We start from the raw sequence: 20,868 nt of genomic DNA, 5'->3' as shown, positions 1-20,868 counted from the left end.
CTTAGATGATGCTGCTACCTTAGAGCTAGGATATTGGAGGCTATATGCGACCTCCAGTGCTGAGGTAGGTCTGTGATTGCTCCACTTCATTACTAAGAATTGCTGCTGTCTTGGGTTACAGCAAACACAAGACGGCATTCTAAATGATAAGAGGTGAGGCCTTGCTGATGGCGTTTCTCATCAAGGTGCACTTGACATGGCTGTATAGTGACGCACGCTACATGTGGCACCAGCAGAGTGCGGAAGTGTGTGTCTAGGTACAAGCTAGCTAGGCACAATGCACTACACACGTTTTTGTTGCCAGCACAGACAGGTGGCTTTGGAAATGCACTACGAGTGCTACTGAAAACTGCTTCCTCTTCTCAATAGGCTCAAGATACCCAGATTTCATCACAAAAGCCTTTCCGAGATAAGCAGTTACAAACACATGGTACCTATTGAAGTATACATTGCAGCAAGAAAAATAATCAATATTTCAAGATATGGGAGGTTAAGTTAAGAACAGCGTACTGACTTATACCATTAGATTGAGCTGATTGCAAATGCAGATGCAGTGCGTTCTTTACCTGAGAACAGCCAGCATAGGCTATCCACTGCTCCACGTTAGTTGAATGTTATCTCAGCCAAGTGGGCATGATGCAACCCATTGAATTTTTCATTTTTTAGTTTCCATAGGGCTAGATCTGCTTACTATAAGCGCATATATTTAGAATCGTAGACACTTCCGCTTGAAGCAGGTTGCAGCACTTGATGTTGATTGTATAGGTCTCTGCATAGATTAATGCAGTCACCAATGTTTAATGCGGTCACCAATTAAACGGTCACCAATGTTTGGGATGCGTGACTCGCAGCGCGGTTGAGTAACTGGGAGAAGTTGCGTTTTTACGCCGACGCCCTCAAAAGCGCACAGTCGACACAACGTGGCTTCCCACTTATCTTGATATCGGTCTTGACTAATAATCTTTTTCGCAGCTCTCTTGAAAAAGAAGAGGCATGTGAAAGCTTCATGCAATAATGGTGGTAGCAACTGCTATACTGTGTAAGGCTCACCTTCCTATGGAGATTAGTCACAGGAAAGCCATTTTTTGAAGTACTCTTGTTTCTGAACTTTTGTTCAACTTTCCGTGTACTGTGGTCTCAATTCCCGTGTTTCATTTGTGTCTTTTTTTTTTCTGTTTCACGGCCACAAAGATGACTCTTGTGTTAAAATCGTGGTCGCATTACATTAGAGTAAATACAATAGTTGTTGAGACATCTCATTTGCCTAAAGTTTAGACCAGAGGTTCTCAACTGGGTTTCATAGAACCCTTGGGTTTCGCGGAGTGCTTTTTGCATGCCTCTGCTCCCACTCCTTTTTAGCCACTTTTGTTCTGAGATTAGTCATGCTTTAATTGTTCATAGCAGACTAATAAGGGAGTAATTACTCATCGACATCCACCCGAACGCAGCCATACAGCTACAAAGGAAAGCTATACAGCTTTCTCAGAAACTTCATAGTTAAAGAAAAATTCGTCCTGGTCCTAGGAAGTTTCGAGAAAGCTGTATAGCTTTCCTCTGTAGCCGTATAGCTGCGTTTGGGTGGATGCCAGTGAGTAATTACTCCCTTATTACGAATTTACTCCACCTTTGGGGATTCCCCTAAACATTTGCCCATCATTGCAGACTGTTTCACCAGTGGTCATTCACTATTAAAGGGCAACTCCAGCTATTTTTTTTATTATACTCATTTTATGGTTGATTATGTTGCTGACAGCTTTCTCAACAGAGTCCGCAAATTTATTTTATAAAATACTTAAGAATTTTAAGTGCCCAAAAATCTTTTAACCGAAACTGAAACTTCTGCACACGTGACCCAGAGGGCAGCTTTGCGTGACATCAATGATGATGACAGTTTTAGCAAGTGAGTCGCATGCGTACTCTGCTACGCTGCGCCGCGGTCGCCGTGCGACAGTGCAGGTGACGATTCCATAGATGCAGCTTCAGTATTACCATCTTTACTCGATTCTAACGAGCCCTCGATTGTAACATGCACCAGTTTTTCAAGGTTGGAATAAAAAAAAATGATTAGATCTGAGCTTACTGGCTTAACGCATTAATCAGCAGAAGCTGATTGGCATTAGCGGCCAAAAAGTCTGGAGTGGCAGGTGCAATTTGGGCGTTTCACAGGCGAATGCCCGGTTGGGCGTCTCGCAGGCCCGTTTTGGCACCTGTACGCTCATGTGCATATTCGGTCTTTTTCCACTTGCGGTCTTCGGTTCAATCACATTCCCGGCACACTTCACAGACTTCACGGCCTGCTTGCACGAAGCAAATAGTCTAGTTCCCAGTGTTGTCTTACTCACAGTCAAAACCCTCCGTTGGCTTTGAGAAAAAGAAAGGTGCATAACTGGCTCTCTGGGTCAATGGACTCCTCAGTCACGCTGTGAGGTGGGGGTGGTGTCCCTACAAATTGAGACAGTTATACGCCTTTATTTTTCTCAAAACCAACGGAGGGTATAGACTCCAGACTCCATTGGTTTTGAGTTGAGGAAAGGTGCACTACTGGCTTCTTCGGTCAGTGAACACCTCAGTCGCGCTTTGAGATATTTGGCGGTGGTATCCACCAAACGCATGATGCGACACGGCTGCCATTGTACCCCTGAATCGCTTCTACTAAATGACTCATACAAAGCTATTATAGCTCTCGCTATAAAAAGTGTAATGACTTCGATTGTAACGCGCAGCAGGTTTTCATGCTTCGATAAAGAAATATGCAAGTGAGGCCTCCCGATTGCAACTTGCCTCAGTACACAAGAACGCCTTATTTTATTTTAAAACGTTAGTTTTTCTTAACTCATTCCTTGGCGTCCTCGTCAGGTCCGCAGTGCAGACCTTGATAGATTCTGCCTGCTGTGTTTTGAGTTTAAGCACTCAAGACCTGTTGTGGTGATACCTTATTGCGTCCCTCATAGCCCGAGTCGCTTTGGGCCGTTAAACCCCCATGAACCAAACGATACCTCATTGCAATGAAATCCTTGCAGGCTTACAGGCAGGTTGTTGTGATCAACATGAATATTATTGCCAGGGCTGTGGCATTGCTATTATTAATGCGAAAACATTAGATGGCTATGATGATGCCGGAAGTGTACGCAAAATGTGTCGCCAGAAGTTGGTCCCTTGTGACGTCAGTAGGTATATATATGACATGAGACATTAGAATAAAAATAAAAGAAAATTGGGGTCCAGTTGGGAATCGAACTTCGGCCACCGCCATGCGAGATGACATGACAGGTTGACAGAGAATGATGACATCACACCCGAGCTGAGTCACAATCGCTACCACATGCAGACAGGAGGAATGATGGAAAGAGGCGCACGGCGCAAAACCGCATCTGCCAAGGTGACGACGCTGGTTTGAGCAACAGATATCGCAGGTGCTGATGCAATCCCTGCGATGTCATCACTGGTTGACCTCAGTGTGGTGGCAGTATTCCCGAATACAATCACCAAAAATTTGAGCAACCTTTTGTCATAGAGCATTCCGGGTGGTGTCATAGCATTTCTCTTTGCATATAGCTTACATGTTTTAGTCAAGTTGGAGGCTAGCTTGCGACTTGGCTTCGGACCAATGACATATGCATTTTCAATTGCATGCTTTCTGAGATTACATTTTCCCTTAAGGTACGGTTAAGGTGTCCACCGAGATGTGAAGTAGGTGGCTAGCTTGCCACAGGGATTTGGACCATGGCATAAGCACTTTCAGTTGCATGCTTTAAGGCACAGTTGAGGTGTTCACCGAGATGTCGAGCCTGAGAGCTACTGCTCCTTTCCTCAAAACACATGCTTTCGCATTCCTCCATGTAAGCAGACTTAAGTGCCCTCAGAATTTTTTTTTTTGGTAACTGGATCTCTTGCATGCTCAGCATCTAATTAGGGTGCAGTTGAGGTGTCCACTGAAATCTCTCAAACCGTGTCCTTTCCTTTCCTCACAACACATGCTTTCGCATTCCTCCATGTAAGCAGACTTAATTGCCCTCAGAATTCTTTTTTTAGTAACTGGATCTCTTGCATGCTCAGCAGCTAATTAAGGCCCACTAAGTGTTATTTCCAGATATACTGCAAGGAATTTAGATGGCACAGGTGAAGTTTGCTGTTGTGGCGTACAGTCCCTATCTACCCCTACTAGCACATGCAGGGCTGGGTCTTCCTACTTCATTTCAGTACTTGGCAGGTCTTGGTGTGTATGCATCGCTAGCATTAATATGCTGTGATATAGCATTGATATTTTCGAAATTACACTGTCACACTAGTCTTAATGGGATGGTGAGATTTTATATAGAGCTGGACACCTCTACACATTAGGTTTGAGGATTGCCACAGTTTGTGAAGTTGGATGGCATGTGACAGATGCTTGCAGAATGAGCTTTACAGTAAAAGTGATGGCATTACTGTGCATATAACATAAAAGCCTCGTCAGCATTGCAATGATAGAAGCACTGCACAATCGATCGAATGCTTTCATGTCTAGGTTCATGTCTATTGTTTGTCCTTTTGGGGCTGTGGCAGCAAAGGATGCATTTAGTGCTGAGAAAATTGGACTTAAAGATGGAACATTTTTTCGTCTCACTTGATGCGAAATCATGGCATTGATGATAAAAAGGACTCCATGATCACCAGAGGAACTTCGCATGGCACTGTGGCCCAGCCCGCATGGCACTGTGGCCCAGCCTCAAAGATTCACATGTAAAAATGAATTGACATCATCGCAGTTTGGTTGCGAAAACAGCTGGTGATAGTGATACATGCATTTCGTTTTTTGCCTTTTCTACATTATAAATACTCTGTTTTCAGCTAAAGTAATTTTTTCATTAGAATGCAGTAATCGGTTGATATAGACCAACTTCATTTTGTCCTCACTCTCTGTTTGAGCACGGAAAATTCCTTTGCATTACCACATGCCTTTTAACCTTAATAAAGTAGTCTGAGTGCTAAAGCCAGTACAAAAAATGACCACAGTGTAGCTCATGACTTATCTTTAGTAGATTTCTTCCTTGCCGCCCTTGAAATACATAGCTTGGAAATGTTTCTCACCCACACAGTAGAAATACAAATGGCACCGTGAGTTTCACTGCATGCCACCACTGCTAAAGAGGGCATGCTGGTAGACTTCGGCAGATGCCAGGTGGCACATGTGGTTGGAAATACCACAGTCAAAGGTGTGTCTAGTTGAACAACCATCATTTTTTCTTGCGTTATGAAACTTGAAATATCAAGTTGGGGCTTTTTCTGTTGTTTTTTAGTACAATAAAGTAAACCAAGTAAGACTTGTCCACTTCCTTTTTTAGGTAAACTTGTCTGAAATGTACAACGAAGCATGGCTAATATTTGTCCACTTAGTTTCTTAAGTAATCTCGTCAGATATGTACTACCTGGCATGTGCCAAAGTACCAACAAATTATGACTGTTGATATAAGCATCAAAAACATCTTGACTCATTTATGCCACAAACCTGCTTTACATTCTGAAGGCTGAGAAGTGTAACATATTGCATGTGATGAGAAGACATGCTGTTGATATGGGTAGCATTGCTTTGTCACTGGTAAAATGAGATCATCTTCAAGTTTGCTTGTTTTAGAAGGATAGCTGGTATTTTTTTATATTAAAACTTGTTTGTAGGACTAAATTTTGCCTCTTCAGGGTCGTGTCCCTTCTTAAAATTTGAATTCCACTCACGTATGTCTGTGTGATTTACTTCCATTTATGCTTGGTTCATGAGCTTAGGTTCAAATGTTGTGAGTGCCTGCATTGTGTATGTAATGTACTCTTCGTAGCACAGTTAAAATGTACATTTGTTGTGCAAGTATTTCAGTGTAGTAAAGTGGACTGATAAAAATTCACTCAATGACACTCAATGACTGACAGTCATTGAGTGTCATGTAAGCCGTGCACATGTTAGTTTAATAAACACTGCAAATAAATTAACTGTAGCTGAGGAGAAGTCTGCTTCTTGCTCTGGAAGAAGGTTCTTTAAAATGAGGAGCTATGGAAGAAGTTACTGTTTTTGCTTCGTCTCTTGTGCTATGACTAGCCATATTTTAATTGAAAGAGAACGGACTCCTTGGCAGTTGTCCGCATCTAAAAAGTATAGAAGGTGTAAATATGCAGTACTTTGGGCATCACCATCATTAAATACCTCTTCTGAAAACAGTTTACACATTAATACAAAGGCTTTTGTGACACTAGGTTACTCAATTTCATTTATTATTAGCACATTTTTAGAACCTACATTGTTAATTTACATATTTTTATGCACTCTGCAATGTAACGTTTCATACTTTTGAGGAATAGTTGAAGCTTTATATGTAGAATGAACTAAAATTTTGCATTGATAACCAAATCTAATTTTGTGTTGCTCATATTTATAGAGTAATTTGCAGTCTACAGGCACTGAAGGCTGTCATGGCATTCAGAAACATTTAGTGTAAAGTACCCTAGTATTGTAAGTATCTGACTTGCACCAAAATACTCTTATAAATTGTCTTTAATTATCTCACGTCTGAAAAAGAAGAAAGAAAAGTCCAGAGTATGTGACATGAAATGTTGTTTTTGTCGTGCCATTCCTTTCGAAAATTACTTTTTTCTGAAGGGGAACACTTTTAAAAATTCAATGTTTTAATTGTTGCAGATGCAGAATTGCAGTAAATGGCAATTAGGTACAAATGTTGGCATTTGATTGTATGGCATCTCCTAGAGAAATGGTTATGCAGAAATTAAGTCTGCTCATGCCAAATTTTTGAAGCAAGTGCAGTGCAGTTCAGGACCACAATTGGAAAAGGGCCAGTGCATATTAATATGATATGTATAGAAGGGTGTCAGAATACTGGCTTACTCAGTGAGATCAAAGGCGCTAATCACCCAGGACAATCAGCATAGACAGGTACGATCAAGGCAGTATCAGCCGACAGAAAGTGTACATATGGGACCAATGTTATGTACCCAACTTTTACATAAAGTTGAACAGAAAAAGCAATTGTGTTGGCTGCATCTCACAGGTGCAAAACGACACAGCAAGTATACCAGTATTTTGTGATCATATCATGTCAATAATAACACCTGGACACCTGACATGATTCATCTGATAAAAAATACTTCCTTTTTGCACAGAGTGTCCCTCATTCTATTGCTCTGCCTGAAACAATTGAGTGAATTTTTATAAGTGTTCCTTTCTTTATGAATTACTTTTAAAATAAGCTAAAAGCCAATTTCTCTTTCCTGCTTTAGTAAAAGGTTCACAACAAATTTTCATTGCTTGGCACCAGTTTCATACCTGTAGCTACATGTTATGATGACAGTAATCCTTTAAGTTGTGTGTGCTTTGGAGGTAATACCAATACAGTTCTTGTCAGAGGTAACTTAATGGCAACAGGCTTGATATCATCATGGCAGAGGATTTATTTTTGTATTGTTGAGTTTTTTATAAATATTGCTAGGCTTCTGCCCTTGGTTGATCAGCAGCTGTGCCAAGAATGTACTGTCAGCTTGATATGGAATTGCTCTGTCCTGACATGCAGCCCATTCCGTCTTGTCATTAATTATGCGAGCTTTTACACAGCACTGCTCGTTTTAGCTCAAAGCTACTAGATTGAGAGCACGAAGTAAAAGTAGGAACTGTCTGCAGATCTGGAGATTTTTTTTTGACCAAAGTAAAATGTCTGCTTCAGTTCATGATATTTGTGGGTTGAAAAGCATCCTACATGCGTTTGGCTGAAAGTAAACCCAACACTTGGAAACTTGCAGTTCACCATTCAGTATTGTAGGCTTTTGTCTGCATCTTTGTACTGAAAATCACTGTCTGAAATATTTGCTTCTTGAATGAATACAATATTGCAGTCCTTTGGTTTATGCATGCACAGTGTATTGTTATTCCTGTGGTAAAGCAGTTATGCCATATGCATAATTATTGTAAATGTACTAAGTAGCATATTATATGCTGGCATCACTTTCAGAATGGATGCAGTTGGTGAGCGCCAAAACGAACCAATGCATTGTATTCCTAATAAGATTTCAGTGTGTATTGCTGCATTTTAATGTGGATTTATGCTGGGCACAACCATCACCATGACATACACATGCTTTTGCTCGCATGTTAACAGGGGGCCACAGTTCTTTTTGTACCAGATACTGGCGCTGAAACGTTCCCAAGTTCTTTTTCCTAAGCTAGCGAAAGAACATGTGCAGTGGATATTTTTAGCCATTTTAGCTCAACTGTTTTTTGTCAGCCAAAAGGTTAATAATTGAGTTTACTTATTAGCTTAGCTGGCCTAACGATGTGGCCCATTAAGGGTTTTATTAAGAGTTTCAGAACTCCTATAAGGATAGCTTATTTTACAAATATGTAGGTGCAAAAACGTATTCACATGAAATCAAATAATACATGCCAGGCGTTATCTATACATGTTGCCAGAAGCACTCGTTGTGGACCAAGCTTCGTATCTTGTAAAGTAGAGGTAGCTTGTTTATTTAGCTTTTATATAATCTTTTAATTGTGAAGTTGCACCACACTTGGGTCCACAAGAGCATGCATTTAGCTTTGCAAGTGGTTTTTACCCCACTTTTGCTCGCAAATTGACTGCGCCATGCAGCAGTGCAAGTATGTCAGCAAAAGTGCAGTTTGCATGTTTTTTTTCTTTGTCATGAAGCTTTATTCTCTGAATATAAATGTATGCATGCAATTTTGCTACTTATGTTCTTGTTAAAGTAGTGACAAAGTGTATGTAGATGCAACTGCAAGGTGAATTGTCTGTCAGTTTGGTTGTTGTGTTGTGAAATTTTGTTATTACTGATTATACATTTTATAGTACATGTGCAAAGCTATACAATGGGTGCTGGTGCCATAAAAGCCAGTGTTCATTATGCAAGTATTTTATTTCTCACCATATAACAAAATCTACATTGCTTGCACACCGAGTAAAAACAATTTTGTCTGCACATTAGTGCAATTTCCTTTCTGTGTGTAGTATGTTTGTTATTCAAACAAATTGTGAAGGAACATCAGGGTTATCTTTAATGGAGATCAAAATTTACAAAACAGCTTTGCAGGACGAGAAACAACGCACAAGAAAACACAACTTGTTGGCCTTCAGTGTACGAGATGCAATTGTTGGAATGAACGCCACCAGTACTGCAACTTTTCAGACTAGTGTGCTTGTACCGCATTTGCAGCCAATAAAACCGATGATGGTAGTGTTTTTACAGGTGTTTCTAAATCAGTGCTTTTCAAACCAACTGTGTCGGTTTGGTATTTCTGTAGGGAGAGCTTGAATGGGCCAAAAACCAAGTAAAGCCTATCAAAGCAGGTTAGCACAAATGCTGCTGTCATAAAGACTTCATTTGATTGTCAATCTAGAATGCAAGCATTATGATGAAAAGTTGGCCGGTGCTTTAAGAATATAAGCATATGATACACATCCTGTATTTTCAGACATATTCCGCAGGAAGTCACGATATACATGACAGTTCAAACTCGCGAGAATATCACCAGCCAACACAAGCAATGCGACGTATGACACAAGCATAGCTTCTTCGCGAGCGACCAGAGCCTCAATCTCTTTCACACGGAGCTATCAGTGACCTTAAAAAATGCAAAAAATACTGTTTACAAAGCACACCGAGCACAAATTATGAGTCTGTGTTTTGTACATCTGGAACAATATGACACTGTTCTGCATAAACGATGAGGCATTCGTGCTGCACATGAAGCAACTGTAAGACAACAAATGAACACGCCTGGACTTTCTCAAACTGTTAGAAAAATGAGAAACATGAGGTCGAATGATGGCCCCTGAGTGTGACTACCTAATCTGCTGCATGGCGGTGAAAAATGAATAATGGGTCATGAGTCGTTGGAACCCTTGGCACATCTGTTCTGCCCAAAGACTGTCACAGGGGACTCTCAAGTGCACTGCTCTGCCTGCAAAAGAGGCCCGCAAGTAGGCAGCAAGATGGTAAGCTTCACAGGTACGTGCTACCACTGCCTGTCCAGACGGTCTTCCTCCTAAATAAATATAACAATGTCACAGCATATAAAAGCCTTGTTCCCCCCCTGCCTGCAGGTAGCAGAGATGTAGCACAATATTAGCCATTACAGCTAAACACACACACACATACACGCACGCACACACATGCACTTTGAAGTGTTGTACTTGGAACATGCAGAAAAAGCCTGGCGATGCCGTATGAAACAGCCATGAGGCATCGGTGACTTGTGAAAACTGCACCAGCTGGCAACGCTCATGGCTTTGCACAGACAATCGGTTTCGAGTCTCGTGAATGTTGCTGAAGTACTGACGTTGACATACTTCCAGTCCACTCACATCAGTTTGGCTGTTTGTAGGAGAATGCATTCCACCCGGTTCAGCGAATGCGTCTGCTGTACAACACACAGTTGGTCCCTAGATTCAATATATTAGGCTACTACGCGTGCACTGTCCTTGTAGAGATGCAGTCCGAGTGTCTGTGAGCGGCCCAAATTGCTGCAGGCTTGCTTGCATCAGCTGGCAACCTGAAAGAGACACTTTGCAGTCTATGTACACTGACTACAGGATCCCGGGCACCATTGGCACACACTCCCGGCATCAGGTGGTGGCACAGTTATATTGCACCAGCAGATGGCATGATGGCACTGTCCTCACGTAGAGTTTGCATTATGAGCAGCAGAAGTGTCTACTGCATTGTTTCTATCCTCAGCCTTCTCCTTGGCACTGTAGGCGTTGTCACTGTAGTCGACATGCTGGTAGGTATGCCTGTCGGGATCTTCGATGGGCACCTCTTCGTCTTGCTCATCATCGAGGTCCATGAGCTCCTTTGAGTATGGACACTGGAGGCACCTGTTGAGAACACCATCATACAGCTCTCACTCTGAGCGAGGTTTTTATGCCACTAAGGCCTTCAACAATGCCCAGCTTTAAAGGGACACTGAGGAGAACTCTATCATTTTTTTTTTGTTAGCAAAATCTGATAGTTTGGCATTTCATGGCTTTGTTGCCGCTTGTCCGGGCGCGAAAGATGCATTTATTTCAAAGAAATTTGGATTCGAAGTTGAGAAAGTTTTTCCCGCCGCTCTGATTCAAACTCGAGAACTCTTATGACGACACGGAGAACTCTTATGGCGTCACAGAACGGAGTGACGTGATACGTGACGTAAACGCAGACTCCGTGATTTCTGACGGCTAGCGGTGCGGTGCGCAACCTTCCTTTGCCAGCCTCAGAGATTCGTGGCTTCCATGAAGTAAGGAAAATTCCTCCAAGGTGGCGCCTCTTGTCCTAGGAAGTCATCACGCTTGTACTTGCGAGATTGGCCTGTGGCGGCGACACCTGTATTTTGGTTCTTGCTATTTTCTGCATTACAAGAGCTTTGTTTTCAGGAAGAGTGGCGTTTTTGTGATCAGGAGCTGGTATTCTATGGATACAAGCCAACTTCAATTTCTCCTCAGTGTCCCTTTAATGAGCAAATAATGTGGCGTCCAGCCAATACAGGTAACGCAAGGAACTGTGTTAGCTCGCATTAGTTGCCTTACCCATCATGTGGAGTAAATAATGCAGAAGTGATGGGTAATTTAAGGCTGCAGTCTCGCAAAACTTGTTTGGAATCTTGTGAACCAGTTTCTTCAACCAAGCGATCATGCTTGGCATACATTTAGCTTGTCAGCAAGGCAATGGGTTGTTAATATACTTCCTTTCACTTTTCCACGGAAATTTGCTAGATTACTGCTAACATCCACAGCTGGGCCATAGAAAACATTTTTTGAAGGAATGGATGAGCTGCATCCCAACTGTCATTTTTTGGAAAATTAGAATGAAGACGTCTAATGTTATTGTGCAAAAGCATTCATAATTTAGTAAAAAAATTTACTTCAAGCCACCAATGGCAACATGTTCCGGTAACAGTGTATAACAATAAGGAAAAGTTTCTATTGAACAATGGTATGTGGAACTTGAGTGGGTACAAAGCACAACAGAAAAAAGGGGGGATTATAATAATTTGGAGAACGCACATCTGAAATGCCCTAACTATGCGGATGTTGTTGTTCTTGAGCACATTAAGGAGAGCTGGAAATTTAAAATTTACCTTAATACATTTGCATCAAAAAAGGCATGGCGTGGTTTGACCAAACTGCAGTGTACTATTTTGGCAATGATAAAAGGCAAGTCGTGAAAGTGAGAATGTGCTGGAAAAGGCGACCTCATTCGTCTCTCTTTCCACTTGCACACACGATCAGAAGGGTGCAGCTCAAGCAATAGTGACTGACAAACTTTTATAGCTTGTTTTCTGTGCCAGCAGCATGAAAATCACTGGTCCTTGCTTGCCTGTAATCCTTAGTGCAAAAAAATTCACTTCTAGTTTTGTAACTTTCCCATTGTACAATAGTCTCCATCACCAATGCCACAGATTTGAAATTCTATCCAGAGCGTGCTAACGGTCTAGCACTCCGCTTTCAAAGCAGATGGCTTCAAATGCCAGACAGCACCTTCTTCCTTATCTCTTCATTTATTCCGTTACACAGTTACCGGTCGCCGATGAACAAGCACACTTCTACCTAGGCGAACGCCAAAAGCAATCCTCCATATCACCGCCATGTTGGATTGATTGAGGTGCCCCCCCTAGGCCGTAAAAACCGCCAGTAGCCATTACCAGAGTGTATACAGTCAGGCTAAACAATGCAACACATCATGAGCTCCTTTTAACAATGTTATAATCTAATGCCACAACAATGAAGGCCCTTCAGCTCATTATCCATGCCATGCCTGTAGAGCACACAATAACTGGCCATACAACAGCATTATAAAAAAAAACTTTCAATACCTGTTGCTGCCTTAACATGCTTTTAAGTGCAACCATTACATGGAAGCAAGTTCAGGTGTACATAAGATATGGATGCAGTACACAATTTTCTAAAAAAAAAAAGGTACAATTAAACATTGTTGCAGGGTTACTGAAAACGGATATCCTCTTTCAGGCGCCGCAGTGGCTCGGAGGTTATGGCGCTCGGCTGCTGACCCGAAAGACAGGTTCGATCCCAGCCACGGCAGTCGAATTTTGATGGGGACGAAATTCTAGAAGCCCGTGTACTGTGCGATGTCGGTGCACGTTAAAGAACCTCAGGTGGTCGAAATTTCCGGAGCCCTTCACTACGGCGTCTCTCATGGCCCAAGTCGCTTTGGGACGTTAAACCCCCCATAAACCATAAAGATATCCTCTTTTGAAAGAAATATACTATGGCACTGCCCGGCCTACTGGCTAAGGTCAATAAAATGTTTTCGGCTCATCGCAGGTAAATTTGAAGAATATGCATCCCGGTGTCAAAGCTGTATTGCACAAATACTGCAATGCAGGAAACACTGGCATAAGATGAACAGGTAACAGTGTCCTAAGTGCACCAAGGTTCTTTTTGTTTGTTTGTGTCTTAGGATAAGTCTTCCAATGCCTACAATCTTTGCCATCAGTTAGGCACATGCTCTGGTGGATCAAGCATACCAGTAGATGTGGTAGCACAGATCATCACTTCAACTGCTGCCCCAACACACAAAACAAAACTAACCTGCTTTCATTAATCCCATAATTGATGCACATGCTTCCAACACACTGGCAGCAACCATCATGGAACCACCTGTAGCTTGATGCACCCATGGAGAGGCATGACTCTCGGCACTTGTTGAGTGACATACACTGAGACATGAATGCTACAGTGCAGTTCACTTGCACATCCTCCTCTTCAACTGCCTCTGATGCATTCCCACTTGACACCACTGCAAGAGAGCAAAAATGTGCAACATTAGCGTCCTACCATAAAAGATGAGCACTGCACTGCTAGCAAGCCTGCTACTATATCCCACTTCAAACTTGCATCGACCTACATTTTGTCTGAATGAAAACCACAGCCTGCCAGGAAAAACAAACAAGATTACCTCACATTCGACCTAGTAATAACAGTCTGCTCAATTTTGTCTCCCAGACACAAAGTGTAGGAGTGGACAGTTACAAGTTGACCTTCAGTTCTGAAAAGCAATCATACCTTGGTTTACAATCCTACATAGGCTGAGCAATGTTATACATACAGCCCTGTTGACCTCATTTCAACAAGTCACAGATTAAACTTTTTAGCTTGGGGCTGCATTGGACAGAGGCTCCCAACATATATGAAGCATGTGGCCTAATGATGATTTGAAAAGTGAAGCCTTGAATTGATTTTACTTTTGCTTGCTACAGTATGCACCACAGCATAAAAGCACAATTACTGTTTCACACAGATGCAACTGCACAATTATGTGCAATAAAACTTTCTACATGTGAGAAAAGAACAGATGTGCTACTCTAACCTTCACCAGTTCCCACTGTTAAATGGGAGCTCTAGTTCAAACCTCTCTAGTGGACCAGTGGCTAAAGCATTGCGTTGCTGAATGAATCTGAGGTCACGGACTTGATCCTGGCAGTCGCATACTAAGATTTACCCATAGGTTAAGCCCAGGTAGCCAAAGTTAGTCCACAGTATGCACCACAGCATAAAAGCACAATTACTGTTTCACACAGATGCAACTGCACAATTATGTGCAATAAAACTTTCTACATGTGAGAAAAGAACAGATGTGCTACTCTAACCTTCACCAGTTCCCACTGTTAAATGGGAGCTCTAGTTCAAACCTCACGCCATACATGATGAGTGCAGAACTGCTCTATTAGATGAATGAAGCAGAATTTCAGCTCGGGCCCTGTACTTTTAAGGCAGAATTACCAAAAAACAAACACTTGGACACCTTAAAATTTTGCAACAGCTCCAGTTCAAGCAAAAACCCTCTCTAGTGGACCAGTGGCTAAAGCATTGCGTTGCTGAATGAATCTGAGGTCACCGACTTGATCCTGGCAGTCGCATACTAAGATTTAACCATAGGTTAAGCCCAGGTAGCCAAAGTTAGTCCACAGCCCTCCACTATGACATGCTTCACAGCCCACAATGTTGCTTCTGCATGAAAAAATTCATCATTTGATCACCTCAAGGACAAATATCAAAATCCTATAAAACGTGCCTGTTGAAACACGAAGCAGACATAATTGACATCCTATACTACAAAAAATGCTGATGTGTTGCGCTGTTGCATTTTAAATGTGACCATGTTGCATCATTATCTTATCATTATGTTGCATCATTATTTTATGTTAAAGACTACAGCAAAACTTTTGTGGCACCTTTGCATAGCGTGTTTTTTATGATATAAATTCCATTCACTTAAGCATATTCGGTTCGTAAAAATTCAATGTCTGGCTTAGTAGCTGAGCTAGACTGTGGTAAAGTGGAATTTAAAGGTTTTCATATTTTGCAATTTTGGTAATTCATCATAAAGATAGGAACCCCTAACCGTAATCCTGCTTCCATCAGTCACTACAGTTTGGCTTCCGTTTTTTAAATGTAATATGTTCCATCCCAATTTGCTCATCATACATTAAAATAGGCTATTTTCTTGGTTCCATGTTTATTACAAGTAAAGAAATCAAATTAAATATACTTATAGCAGCCTGCATCACCATCTGCCAGTTTACTTCTATATTTGCTTCAAATATGTTATCAGCTAAAGAATGCTCACAAATATTTTGACTGAAGCGAGCTTCATCAAATTCCTAACTAGGCTAGACAAGGAGCAAATAAAGCCAAGCTAGTGTGGCTCCAGCCATAGTGAAATGACCACTGGTTCTAGTTGTATCATCCTACTTATATAACTCCATTTAATAGAAATTATAACTTCTATTAACTTCTGTTGCTGACAACACAACAGAAGCCATTTCAGGTGCCAGAAATGGTCACACGATTTCAAGTGGGACAGAAGCTCAAATGACCTCTCATGATCCTTAGCCTGGCTAAACAAGTTGCAGAAAGAGCTGTCAGCTTCACCACATGAATGCATGGTAAGAAAATATTACTGCCTCCTTCATACTGCAAGCTTGAAGTGGATCAGTAAAGAAGAAGACACTTTACTTGTCCTTAACTCTACCACAGAGCAATTTTTTTTTTTTTTACAGAACACCACTTTAATGGCTTTGTTCATATGATATTGCGCACAACAGCTTTTTGTTTTTCTCAAGGGAATAATAGCAAATGGTGAAACCAGATTGTGGCCTGCACTTTAACGAAAAGCATTGGTGTGGGAGAATGAATAGAGCAACACAGTGGTACTCAGTTTTGCAGCATGTTACCAAATTCATTTTCAGCAGTGTTTTAAAAGATATTTGCGTACCCACTGAACTAAATTCTAGCACACAGTAGCTTGTCACTTACCTGCTTTGAGCTTGATGTCTTTGTCATGTACAGGGCTGTAGAGTGCCACATGAACAGGAAATGTGTATGACCGCCATCGCAAAGAGCGGTCAGCTTCCTCTGTGAGAAGGGCAAATAGCCCGTGTGTTGGGTCTGGCAGATCCTCTATGTTGGACTTATGACTTAGAGAGATGGTTTCGTTTTGCCGTGGGCACATCTCTACAAGGAAAAAAAAAGGCATATGTATGTACATATGAGCACTCTGAGGTCTTGTTGATCTCCAATAACTGCAGTTCGTATTATGTCACCTCTGGGCCATTGTACATCATCATCAGAAGGGCAGACACCTCAGCAGACACAGCTCAAAATACTCTCTAACTGATCATTTGCTACCCTTGCCAACATTTCCTTTCTCTCTAACGGACCAGCATCAAATCTTTTGTGCATCACATGTCTGCCGAAGTCAATACTTTTTCTCTCAAATTCCAAATATAGTAGCATCAACTCACGTGTTTGATCCAGACTACTCTCCTTTTGTTTCAATGTTACACTTACTATTCTCCTTTTCTTTACTTCCTGTCCTGCCCTCAGTCTCATTTCAAGGTTTTTGTAAGTCACTTAATTTCGGCTGCACAGGCAAGCAGAGGCTGAACACATTACTGAGAACGTCAGTAAACTGCTCTTCATCACTTCAAGTGTCTGCTAAACACACATCACAATCTTATTTTCCAGATAATTCCTCCAACATGACCTGGATCTGCCATGACTCTTTTCCAGATAATTCCTCCAACATGACTTGGATCTGCCCTCACCATTTTCCAGGTAATTCTTCCAACATGACCTGGATCTGACCCGACTACTTGGCAGAGCTTGGTACACTCCTACTGTTTCCAGCTCCTCACTGTCCATCTTAAACTGCTGTTCTTTCACCTGACCACTGAGAGTTACGTCAGTTTTGCTTCACAATTTTCAAGGATAGCATTATACTTTTATCTATTCAGGTCCGGAGTAAATCCCTGCAACTCAACTCTTGACCTTTCCATTTCTCCAGTGCAGTCAAAGAGTAGGGCATTCACAATTATCTCCCCATTTTTTTTTAGAGCACAGAACTTTTCTTCAGCTAAAGAACACATATTTTATTAAAAAATTTTGTCTTTCATGCCATGCAGTTGAATTTCGACATCAGGAATGACAATTTATTAATGCACACCATGAACAGGTCAGCAACCTGCAATGACATCGCTGGGGGTTGCTATCATCTTCTCATTTTATTTTTCAACCATCACTCCAAAGAATGCTTCGAGCTGCAAATTATTATTATCTTGCTCTCAGACTTGTTTATTCTTGCAAAACAATTTTGAGCCTCTGACAATTATTTCGCTTAATGCAATGTCATCATTCATAGTTTGAGAAAGTGTACGGTGAATCACCACAGGCACTCGACATTTACACTATTTTGCACCCTTAACAAAGCTCCTTTTGGTAAAGCCTGCACACTTGATATCCTTGAAAGGAATCTATCCATGTGACCAGATTTTATATTTAGCTTTGTATTATCACAGGACAATGTCCCTGGTAAATAAGAGGTTGATGAGGATGCACCATTAAATCTTATTCCTAATTCTTCCAAGTCTAGCATTCTGAATGCTTCTTGTATACATGCAACAAGCAATAATAGATTGCATTTGCTTGCTGAAACCGAAAATAGAAGACTTTTAAGTTGTTCTTCCAATATGTGTGCTTCCTCAATGCTTTAATTATGCAGTGCCTGTATGTCTGCTGATATTTTCACCGAGGCAGATGCTCTTTGCGTAATCTAGTCGAAGAAAGGTAAGCTCAGCACAGAGACGTCACTCTTTCATAGGTGCGCTGTGTTGAGGGAGGCTGTGACAAGCTTGCGCATGACAGTGGGAAGGCATTCAGAATGGATAGGATAAAAGATGACTGCATCAGCATGTCATTTGTATCTCAAACAAAAAAAGAGCTTGAATATTTTGCAGCAGCAAGTGGGCTGTGCTGACACACAAAAGATATTGAGTTCCCATACTTATAGGATGCACCTATAAATCACGAGGAAGCACATGTATATGTTCCTCTACCTTCAACAGTGTTTCTTGGGCACTGTTTTCTTTAAAATAACTAATACTGCAGCCAAAAGTTTGCTGCAATAAGGTTTCTTTTATTTTCCAAGCACTACTGTCAGCATACGGCAAAATTTATGGATCATGACCTGAGGCGTATTTTAAGCCTCAGTCCACGTAAGAGTGCACAAGTAACTTTTAACATCATGCTGACCCAATCATTGCTTGTGATGAGCTGCACATGTGAGCTGCACAAATGTAGAAGCAGGCTAGAACTAAAAGCAACAAAGGCCAGACAGTGGTGTTAGCTTTCCATGTAATGTTTCAGCAACATAGCTGCACTTTCTATAACGTTTTTCCGTCATGCTGTGGCATCTTTCTCAAAATATAAGCCATAAAATTAGTGCCTGTGCCGTACAGTGTCCTTTGCAGTGACTGCATTTCAATGCTTTCAAGACAAAGCAATATATTTTTTAGTAGTAGCAGGTGCTAGCACCAGAGGCGTTCAGCTTAAGGGCTCACTAAGAAATGCAGATCTTAGATTGCAGCACAGCTCCAATGCTTTGCTGTAGCTAAATGGCATGGTAAAAATTTTAGGCTAAAAGAGGTAGTAGTCGAGAGACTTGAAGGAAAGGGCTGCATTCACAATGAGGGGGTCCTCAGCCCCCCCTTCTGCTGACAAGCACTCAAGAATTAAGAGCATAGAAAGCTAAAGATAAGAACCATTTTGGCCTTTGGAATAGATTCAACTCACCTACACAAGAGCAGCATTCAGGGTACAGATAGTCAAGGCAGAGGTAACAGTCTCTGCTGCAGGTAACGTTGAGTTTGTCACACTTGCACGATTGTGTCAGCATGCACTTGCTCACTATGGATGCACAAATGGCTTCGTTGCAGGCCAGGCTCAGGCTCAAGGCACACGCCACGGCCACTGCCAAAGGCAGCAGCACCTGCTTCAACATTTTGCTCTGCAATGTGAAGAAGGCGAGGTGCAACTTATGTTACAACAAAGAACACATCGCATATTGCAGGTAATGTCATTCATAACAAATTAATTTCTTGTATTTAACCAATGTGCACACTACGGAAAGTGTGCACTCACACTTCAACAGAGCAGGGCTTCAGGATGTGACTGACTGCAAGCACAAATAAGGTTGCCAGACAAAATAGCATACTGCTGCCCTGTAACAAAGAAGTACAGTATGTTTGTGCATTATTGAACCAGGCCAACAGCTGACATCCACTCTGTGCCCACTTTCAACTCAGTTTTACATTACTTGATAACACTAAGTATTAAACAGCAGGCCAGTCTCTTCACATTTAGCAGTCAACTCTGCTGAAAGATATGTGAAGATTATGCTCTTTTAAGTACCAAATTACATGTTCTGCCAGGCCTCGGTGCACCAACCACTCATATTACATGGACTGAATGCCGCTAAAGTGCACACAAATACACCCAGGCCATCTTTGAAATCAATTCATAACAGCGGGACTCGCAAGGAATTCAGTTTTATACTGCTCCTTTTAAAGTGAAATGTTTTTTTAGTTAATACACAGACACCATTTGCGGTGAAGCTTGCTTAGTGAACTACAACTGAGCCTTTACTCAAAACAAGTTTCAATGCAGCTTCTCAATCAGTAATGTGAAGGCTTTAAAACAAATGGGCATTCAGAAAAAAATTGCAGGAGAAAATTGGTATATTTCAGTGATTACACCTTTCTGTGCAGTGTGCCCAGTGTTTTAACATTTTGTGACATCTTCCTGCTGCATATGTTCTTGCTTGTACAACTTCTGTAGCATACCTGGATATATGAATCGCCAGGTGTGCTACAGAGGTAGTTTTTACGGAAAAAATATTCGCTACAGTTATATTTGTTAAAAGAACCACAGTAGTACTTCGGCAGTGATACTTTGCAGTTTACTGCAGTCATGTAGCAATGGTACCGACAACAAGAATTACACATTGAAATTCGTCCTCAGTTGCAGGACGCAACGTTTGTCGCAAGAAGGTTCGAAACAGATGCGTAAAAAAAGGGGAGTATATTTCAGCTGCAAGAGCCAAAACACGTACTGAAATGATCTGCACTTGTGGGCTACAGTACCCGTCGGTCATTTCACAGGTCCATGCCTTGGCTCCGGAAGGCGCATATCAAACCGATTGTTAGAAGCAGGCAGGAAAAGAAAGAACCCGGCGTGTTTACCACCAGTAACCTATTTATGACACGGCACGCGAACAAAACATCGCCCCGCGACGGCCTTCAAGCGCGCTGGCACGAAAGAGCGCGCCCTGCCGCGCGCGCTCGGCGGGCCCGCGAGGTCCGTCGGCTCCGGTCCGAGCCACGTTGGCTCGTTTGAACGGCCGCGGCCACAGTTTATTGGGCGGCACGTGGTGTCGGCCCCGGCTTACCTGGCAGCTAGTCGGCCGGGGCGGGCCGAGCGCGGCAGGCGCACGCTGGCTCGGGCGTCATGGTCTCGGCGGCGCGCAGGCGGTTATCAGGCGACG

At 42.0% G+C, this 20,868-nt stretch overlaps 1 protein-coding gene across 1 annotated transcript; it reads right to left on the bottom strand.

Moving 5' to 3' along the window:
- Window positions 1-8,885: 8,885 nt before the first annotated feature.
- On the bottom strand, window positions 8,886-19,326 carry LOC144113503 (twisted gastrulation protein homolog 1-A-like). Its single transcript, XM_077646597.1, has 4 exons — window positions 19,119-19,326; window positions 16,305-16,502; window positions 13,578-13,785; window positions 8,886-10,865 (listed from the first exon to the last, which is right to left on the bottom strand). The coding sequence occupies exons 1-4, from the start codon at window positions 19,324-19,326 to the stop codon at window positions 10,667-10,669; spliced, it is 813 nt and encodes a 270-aa protein (XP_077502723.1). The 3' UTR covers window positions 8,886-10,666.
- Between the last annotated feature and the right edge of the window lie 1,542 nt (window positions 19,327-20,868).

Source organism: Amblyomma americanum, chromosome 1 (genome assembly GCF_052857255.1).
Source record: "Amblyomma americanum isolate KBUSLIRL-KWMA chromosome 1, ASM5285725v1, whole genome shotgun sequence".
Classification (NCBI taxonomy): Eukaryota; Metazoa; Arthropoda; class Arachnida; order Ixodida; family Ixodidae; genus Amblyomma; species Amblyomma americanum.
This window is presented reverse-complemented; position numbering and strand designations above follow the sequence as displayed.

Coding starts and splice junctions, on each gene's coding strand:
- LOC144113503 (XM_077646597.1), bottom strand. CDS start 19,326: ATGTTGAAGCAGGTGCTGCTGCCTTTGGCAGTGGCCGTGGCGTGTGCC. Junction 13,786..16,304: donor AGACATCAAGCTCAAAGCAG/GTAAGTGACAAG, acceptor GCTCTCTTGCAG/TGGTGTCAAGTGGGAATGCA. Junction 10,866..13,577: donor TATGGGATTAATGAAAGCAG/GTTAGTTTTGTT, acceptor TGTTCTCAACAG/GTGCCTCCAGTGTCCATACT.